The sequence below is a fragment of the Embiotoca jacksoni genome, unplaced genomic scaffold (assembly GCF_022577435.1).
Source record: "Embiotoca jacksoni isolate LCO1_2020_lvr unplaced genomic scaffold, fEmbJac1.0.p SCAF_15, whole genome shotgun sequence".
NCBI classification, from domain to species: domain Eukaryota; kingdom Metazoa; phylum Chordata; class Actinopteri; family Embiotocidae; genus Embiotoca; species Embiotoca jacksoni.
This window is the reverse complement of record NW_027185285.1, coordinates 15,272,279-15,281,530: the sequence shown is the minus strand read 5'-3', so window position 1 is coordinate 15,281,530 and position 9,252 is coordinate 15,272,279. Positions and strand designations below refer to the sequence as shown.

The following is a 9,252-nucleotide window of genomic DNA, read 5'->3' as shown; positions in this document are numbered from 1 at the left end:
AGTACTGATGAAGAAATTTGTTCGTAAACACTTAGTTTAAGCTGTGGCACTGTAATGCAGTTTTATGCTGTATTTGAGCTTCTCTCGCTGAGATAAGGCTGTTTTTGAAACATTGTGTTTCCTGTGAAATTGTCCACACAAAGTGACTCGAAGCCACTTTGGCCATGTAGTGTATCCCATTTGCCATCGTTCTGAGTATGAAACTTTTTTGTAAACACTTAGTTTAAGCCTTGGCGCTGTGATGCATGAGGCTGAGAAAGAGAGCTTTGAAATGCAGTTTTCTATGAAATCGCAGACACAAAGTGACTTGAAGCCACTTTGGCCATGTAGTTCATCCCATTTGCCATAGTACTGATGAAGAAATTTGTTCGTAAACAACTTTGTTGTTTGCGTAATGTTAACATTAATTTTGGCAAAAAAAAAACATACTGTTGTGAGGTGAAGTTGGACTGGACCCAAACGCAGACACAGACTTGGGTCAAAGTTCAAAAACATTTTTTAGTGTACACAGTGGTGGTCAGGTACCTAATGTCTTTTCCCCCCGGTCTCCCTCTTCCTCCTCGAGTCAGGATGGAAACGCCACCGACTTCTCACCGGAGAGGGTGGAACCAGCTGGTGCGGACACACACAGGTCCGGGCAATGTGTTGGAGCCGTAGACACTGCAGTCAGGCTGGCAGGAAGGTAGGTAAAATTGTTGCGACATACATTTGTATATGCTAGCTGTGGCACCAAGTATAAAACAGAAAACAACTGACTGATGCTGTAAAGCAAGCCTTGACAAGCATCAGTGGAGACATCGTTGTACATTAATTGCTATATTCGATAGATGTCATTACATGCCCCCACAGACATGCACAATGAAAAGCCTCTTGTCATGAAGCTACAGTCCAATCTACAATCTAGTGACTCTTAAAGTGCCATAAATCTGATAGTGAATTTCAAAAGCCATTCCATAACCACAAGGCCACACCTCCTACTGATCCCTCTGATCTTGTGTTTCTTTAAAAATATGCTGATAGAGAGAATGTTAGTCATTAATGGCCTGGTGTAGTTTGAGGGAGATCCATTGGAAAGTTGAAATTAGTCCCCATTAACTCTCCAGTGTCCATTCCAGTCTTATGGCAGCAATCACTCATTGTATCTTAGTCTAGAATACCCCTCAGATTTATTGCACCTCTTTGTCCTCCTAATCTCTAACCAAATGCTGTGCTCTGTGTTGGAGGGTTCACAGCTGTGATGTGTATGTCTTAAGTGGATAGATATTTGTATGTGTGAGTTAGTTTTCTACTAAGAGGTCTTCATGCACCTGTCAGTGTTCACATGAACTCAGGCGTCTTAGAGCCAATCCAACAATTCTCTTCCTGTTCACTGTGAACCTCAGTATAAATCCATCCCTAAATCGTGATGACAACTGAGCAAGCTGGTTGAGAGCCCCAGAAAAAGCTTGCGCAGAAGTGGACCTTGATTTACAAATATTTTTTCAAATGCTACAAATTGTTAATAGATGTGTAAGTAATGTGGTTGTTATTTAGTTCACCCTGCACTTGGAAACAATATTTTTGTATTCGCTAGAGAGCCGCACATAAACTAATTATACATAAATTAATGCATAAATCCTTCAAAGTAACATTACATGTTGCTACTGAAAATTCACACCAATACTGATAAAAGCTGGCTCTGGTTCTTGTTGTTAACAATCAAAAATGTTTTCAAATGGTTAAGAAGCAGCAGGATATGTATGACATTCAAAAGCCAGTGGCCATTAGTGCGAAGGTGATCTTCAAGTAAATAAATAAATAATAAAATAAATAAATAAAGTAAATAAGGTCATTTCAGGCATCGATGGGATAAACACAATGAAACTGAAAGAGAACAAAATCTGGCAATTTCAACATTATCAGTAAACTGTCAGTATTTATTTTACTGCTTTAAAGTTGTGCGTACAAGGGTTGTAACAAACTGATGACAGATGTAGACCAAAGACTATAGACAGGAATATAAATTATTCATCTTAGAAAATGACCTTAGATGATGTACCCTACAAAGGTCTTTTGTCAGTTGATTGTAGCATAAAAAAAAGAATGTGAATGTCAGAGTTCATGATATGTCAACTTACATCTAAATCCTTTGGAAGCTCATCAAAAACAAAAATACTGAAAGAGCAAAAAACAAATTTGTATTGATGAGCATTAAAAGGGTTTGAGAATGCAGGACCAAAGCTGCTGGTGCAAAACACTATTTGAAATGTATCTTTTTAGGGCAATACAAACTTTAACATTGCTAAAAACTCTGTAATACAGTTAACATAAATTGATATTAAGCAAATGATTTCTTTTGCATCCTAAAGTCACTGTAAACTACACAGAAGATAAAATAAACAACTGTCAAATTTGTTAAATGAAAAGTTCATGCAGTTATTAACAACTACATAAAGCTTGGAGTTTTTCCTTTACTACCTTAAGTGGGAATTGTTGAATTGTTGGGTTTCTCTGTATAATGTTCTGTTGTAAAGGACTTTAATGTGTTAAGTGCCATGAAATAACCTGTTTTGTGATTTGACGCTATATAAATAAGATTGAATTGTATTGAATTGAATAAACTATTGTAATCTTTATTTTTTTTTCTCAAATTTTGTTTTTAGTTCTCCCAAACCAAAACTTGAATCATCATGTTATCAGTCACAACCAAGTAATAGTTATTCCACAAGCTTGACATAGCTGGCACTATTGATCTACAAGAAGCTGCAAAGGGCACAGTAGTGAACATCTATACATGTCACTTCTAGGTTTTGCCCTTAATTGATTAGTAATGTGTGCCATAAAAATTAACTTCCACTTGAGTAGATAGTCAATCAGCAGGACCCTTGCTATCCTCATGTTTTCTCGAATGCATCATGCCACCAATGGAAGTGCACAAACAGCTGGTGCTAAGCCAGCTTGCTGAATCATGATTATCTTATTAGGGTTCAAGTCCCATAGAGACAGAACCCTCTTGTTTTTGCTTTGGAAACTTAACAGAAAAAATAACTAGATGATGTGATTACCTTCTTAACCAAGATGACCCAAATCGGCCATATGTTGGTGCTATAATCAAGGCCCAAAACTTCCATTTTTGAAAGGCCACGCCCCTCACAGCGTAAGTCAGATTGACATGAAACTTGACACACAGGTTCAGCTTAATGTGCTCTACAAAAAAGTCTTGTGGACCACCATGATGGATTTTCGGCCATTTTGAATTTTGTGACACAAACAATTTTGACAACTAGGGGGGAGCCACAACTGTAAAAAGTTTACATCTTGTATTTGGCAGCACGGATTCTCGCAAAATTGGGGCTGTTCAATCTAAGGTCAGTAGCTAGTTGATGCATAACATTTGGTAATTATGGATGAACGTGGGTGTGGCCTATCACAAGAAATTTACATTTCACATTCCAAACTTCAGAAAGTAGAAAGAAATCCCCTGTACATCCTACACAGCTGAAATAATTTCAGCACATCCACTAAATTGTGATAAAACTGTGCCTCACTGCAAATTATGGTCAATTAAGAAGTCGATCACAATATATTTTTTTAAAATACACAAAATCAAATCACATCTTTATCTCCAGTCTTCATTCAAATGCTACCAAAATCAACACAGGCATTTGGATACTAGATATCACATGTTTTTAATGGGGTTCAGTTAGTCAAACGGTGAATCCGCAGCAATATTCAATATATTGCTGTGATTTCTTCTGTATGCACAAGATTTTTTACTTTGCCAAATGTTTCATCAAATTTCACCAAAATATTGGACGATACACCCGACATCATCAAAACGATGTATGATTTTTTTTTCAGAATTTTATCACCAACATTTTCACTGTTGTAAGCATTTTAAGTTGAAGGAAACAATTGATTGGTGCATGAGGGCGTGGCCTATTCATCGTCATATTCCATTTTATGCCTTTGCTCAATTTTGATGTGCAAGTAATATAATTATAACTGGCTAGATAGTGATGCTACAATTAGCATTTAAAAGTAAAAAAAACAAAAAACTTGGTAGATATTTATTGTTCAACCAACTCTTTGCTACTTACGGCTTTATTTTTAGCAAAATGAGCTGCTTCCTTCTGTTGAGTGCAAAAGGGTTTGAACCTATAAATTGGCGCTTGTAGCCATTTTATATTTGTTTAGGTTCAAAAGTTTTGTAAGTAATAAGCTTCAATAGAATCATCAATCCTCAGAAACCTTGCCCTCATAATACTATTAGACAGTCATTGTTTAGCCATGACAGAGCTTGATCTCAGACTTCAGATACTTTTATGTATATCATATTCTGTATTTTTCTGCCACATTCAAAACAATAACAGTAGATATAATGTCACCACTGTTTGTCCCCTCATTATTGCAGAAGGGACCAAACAGCAATACAAAAGTTGATACAGGCTGGCACAGAGGAAAATAGACTTCCATTAATTATGAGGATTTAAAAACTTTAAGTCACTGTTAATGATGTTTATGGTCACTGGCTTCTAAGAGTGTATGTTAAGTGTTTACTAACCAGAATATTTTACTCAGGGGCCTGAAATGTCACAACAACAATAACATAATAATAATAATAATAATAATAATAATAATAATAATAATAATAATAATAATAATAATAACAACAATAATAGCAATCAATCAATATGCTTATTTAAGCCCAAGTTTTAAGGAAGGTCCAAAACAAAATTGGTTGAAGAATTTCTCTTCAATAAATAAATTCTGTAAATAAGACATATCAGTTTAAATAAATAAATATATTAATAAATAAATATACTTATGTACACTAAAGAGATGCTGAACAACATCTAAAATGAGTCCTACTGAAACAAAAACACAGACCAACTAAAAACATGCTTAGCCTGCCCTGTCCATACAGTAGCCTATTTAGTCCATTTCATTGCAGTCAGTGAGGCAAACAGCCACATTTTATGTGCTGCTGCAGATGTATTTGGCACCGCCTAATACGTCCCCTCTGTTGGCAGTCAGCACATCTAAGGACACACAAGGCAAAATGCTGGACAGTGGCACACCATTTCGCTCATCCATTTTCTTGTAATGTTACGATAGTGAGAAAAAAACACAACTACTGGCTTGAAAGTTCTTTGGTTTATGGGACACTTCACTATTTTTCCTTCTTACAGTCAAGACACTTTGACATGCTTGTATTAGTTTAGCAATAGAAAGGCATTTTAATCCAATTTTTTATTTTTTAAAAATCTTTTTGTTATGTTTAAATTTTGTTGTGGGGACATTGCAGCTTTCCCAGATCTCTGCAATTAACTTCATGGTTGCAGTGGTATTATGATGTAAAGAACCAATAGACAGAGGTGCAAAAGAGAAGGCAATTTGTTGATTTAGGTATCACACAAACTCATCCACAGTTTGCATTGATATTAGGAAAATCATCCTGTAAATCACAACTAAAATATATTATGTAATGCTATTGACTTCAATTGGTTGAGCTGCAATAGACTGAAATCTTTTTTAAACATGATTTCAAACATAACCATACGTTTCTCTGACTCGTCAGAAAATTTGTAAACTTCCCAAAAACTAAATCATCTTCAAAAAACTGCCATTATAGAAGAGCCCTGAACACCTGCTCATTTCTAACCCTTTCTTGTAGTGGACACTGTAAAAGTTGCTCATATTATATGCTAAAATCACTTAGCCTTAATTTTAACCTTTGAAATAACCTGGCTTTAGAAAATTGCATCACACAATGTATTAGCAGCTTCTTAGCCACAATTCAAATTCCAATGTGTTTCTATCATAAGCAGAAAAGAAAAGTTTGGACAAAATGTCCTTACCAACAAAGACATCACTTGCAAAATCCCTTTGCTAAGTCATCACCATCTGTCAAAGCCCCACAGTAGATACGTTAGTAATTCATGATTTTGTTGTATTCATTTGACAGGTTTTTTTTTTTACCTTAGCAGGCGCTCTCCAGCTCTTCAGTCAGATTCTTTCTGCACACTTTGTGCAAATGCTTTCCATTTGATTGACTGCTTGATCATATTGCACTGTCTCAACAACATTTTTCCCCACAACAATCACCATTTACAACAGTTTGTTCTGTAGATATCTGTAAATTAAATACTATGTGTACAAAAACTGAAGACACCACAAACAAATTAAACAATATTCAATCAAGTCAATTGAGCGTGCAACTCCCAAATTAAAAGCCAATTTGTAAACAGTTGGGTTTTTTTTCAAATTTTCTTCTTTGTTGTCCTCTTTTTTTTTCTTCTGATAAGACACAGAATGGGGAATGGTGGTGGTATCCCAAAAAGATGGGAAGCTGCGAATCCATGGCACACTTCACACACTAAAGAAGGGAGGAAAAGGTAGAGAGAAATATTCCATTCATGTCATCCACTTCCTGAACTGCACCTTTAGCTCTGGATGATTACTGTTTCTCCAGCTGGTGTATGTCTCTAAACAAAAGAAAACTGAACCATTGATACTTTTTGATAAAAGAATGAAACAGTTATACTATACAGAGTGCTGGAAGTCAATCAGTATGTCTTGAGGACTCACATTTGCTTCAATTACCATATACAGTATGTTTAAGAATATGTTTACAGTGTATGAGTGCATGTGTGAGTTTCCAACTGCTAAAGTACAACTGTTTATCTCCATTTATTCTATTTTCTCTATGCTGCATCTGGATCTGCAGCTCACTCCCTCAGTATCTATTCCGTAAAAAAAAAAAAAATCATCAAAGTCTTTTGTTGATTGTGAAAATAAACTTGCTGTCAGACAAGACGTCTCACCAAACTCTTCACTCCAGCATCTTCTTACATGAAGCTCGATCAACATACCATTATCACCTGGGTCTGGAATGTACCAGTATCTGCTTTCCTGCATCTCTTTCCGCCTGTTGGTCTGTCTACTCAATGGGTGTGGAGGAAGACGGGCAGGGTAGAGGGTTAAATAATGAGATAGATTGTGTTACAGTAGGAGCAGTTCAGTATCCTGGGTAACATTTAAGAGAAGAGTGCAGAAGGTTAAAGAGAAGAAAGGTTGAAGTATGGTGGTCTGTAGGTGGTGGACTGGGTCAGTGGTCTTATTCGATGACCATGCAATGGGGCAGATGCTGGGAGTAGTATTTGAAGAGCTCAGCAGTGGCTCCTGGGCAGTTGGTCAGCTCCAGCTCCTCCAGCTCATGCAGCTGGATGAGGCCTGACAAACCGGTGGTGGTCAGTAGGGGGCATCCTGGGGAAAGATACCAGAAGAACAATATTCAGCTATGGACTGGGTAAAGAAGTATATCATAAAAAGGTTACAAAGACATATCTCTAGTATATCTGCTGCAATATTTTTTTTTTTTTTATTATTTTTTGTTGTTGTTGTAATTGTCAATCCTTATTGCATTTCTATCTACCTATTAATTATTTATCAACTGATTTTTCTTTGGTTCTGGTTCTTTTTTTGTGACACGAACAGTAAAAACCTAAATATATTCATCTATTAATACATACTACAACAGATAAACATAAGTAGGAAATCTTTACAATTTAGGAGCTGGAATTAGGAAAGGTGTGGCACTTAATTGGAATGAATTGATTTTAAAATGATTTCCTGTATGCAAATGCAAGCAGATTATATTCTTGCAACCAAAACATCATGTAACCTCAATGATCATATGAGTTATCTGCTAAAAATGATACTTTCTCAAATATTGTAGGAGAGGAAAACCATGTTCATTAACATCAAATGGGTTTCTTAATATTACACCAATATTTCTGAATTTTTTCTGTGCAAAATTTACATAAATGTTAGCCATGGCTTCCGTTAGTGGAATAGGCAATATATGGCATAACCACTGTCAAGGTCCTGAGGTCTCTGTGCTATGAAGCAGGTTTAACATACTCATGAAATGATACCCATTAAGGTAGTATTAAACTCAATAAGTGTGCTGACAGCAGATTGGCATGTTTTAGAAAGGGAGAGCAAACTAATATTAAAAAATATTTTAAAAAGTTAAACACATAATGCAGGTAAAAGCAGAACAGCTGCAGCTACCATATGCAGGAATTAAAGCTGGCAAAAAACTGACTGTATAATTGGGTACATTAAAAGGCTTCTCATATCACTGCTCCATCATTAGGCCACTTTTAAATAAGAGAATAATTACATTATATGAAATTGTTTTGCTTGGGTGTATTATTCAGAATCAAATTTATTGCCAAGTAAGTTTTCACACGCAAGGAGTTTGTCTTGATGTGGTGGTGCGTTACACAAAAAATGACAACTAACACAAAAGACAAGTGGTATGTGAATGAAATTTCATGATAAGGTGCTAGGCAGGCCACTCGAAAGCTGGAAAGGAAATGGCGTTCCACTAATTTAGAAGAATTTCACCTGGCCTGGAAAGATAGTCTAATATTATATAAGAAAGCTCTTTGTAAGGCCAGAACCTTATATTATTCATCATTAATAGAGGAAAACAAGAACAACCCCAGGTTTCTTTTCAGCACTGTAGCCAGGCTGACAAAGAGTCACAGTTCTGTTGAGCCCTCTATTCCTTCAGCTCTCAGCAGTAATGACTTCATCAACTTCGTTACGAATAAAATTCTTACTATTAGGGAGAGAATCGGGCAGACCCTTCCTGCCACTGTCACTGATGTGATGTTAAGCACAGCAGCCCTGGAAGCAACTGTAAGACCAGATGTATACTTGGAAAATTTCTCTCCTGTTGAGCTCTCTGAGTTAACTAGAATTATTTCTTCATTTGGATCCTCTAGCTGTCTGTTAGATCCCATCCCAACTAAACTTTTTAAGGAAGTCTTCCCTTTAATTAATACTTCCATATTAGATCAGATCAACCTATCTATTGTAACCGGCTATGTACCGCAGGCTTTTAAAGTGGCTGTAATTAAACCTTTACTTAAAAAGCAGACTTTAGATCCAGCTGTTTTAGGAAACTACAGACCAATTTCCAACCTGACGTTTATTTCTAAAATCCTTGAAAAAGTTGTTGCAAATCAACTTTGTGATTATTTACAAAGGAATGATCTGTTGGAAGATTTTCAGTCAGGTTTTAGAGTTCATCACAGCACGGAATAAGCTCTGGTGAAAGTTAGCGTATTTTTCAGACTATAAGGCGCACTTAAAATCCTTAAATTTTCTCAAAAATTGACAGTGCGCCTTATAATCCAGTGCACCTTATGTATGGTTACTTGTGCTTATTGATCAATTTTATGTGGTACAATGCGC

The 9,252-nt window shown here is 36.1% G+C and overlaps 1 protein-coding gene across 1 annotated transcript in view; it reads right to left on the bottom strand.

Moving 5' to 3' along the window:
• Positions 1-1,895: 1,895 nt before the first annotated feature.
• fbxl16 (F-box and leucine-rich repeat protein 16) overlaps positions 1,896-9,252 on the bottom strand; it is a 45,698-nt gene continuing 38,341 nt past the window's right edge. Inside the window, exon 7 of the mRNA XM_069149877.1 lies at positions 1,896-7,248. Coding sequence (XP_069005978.1) covers positions 7,100-7,248 — 149 coding nt within the window. The 3' untranslated portion in view covers positions 1,896-7,099. The remainder of the gene's footprint in view (positions 7,249-9,252) is intronic.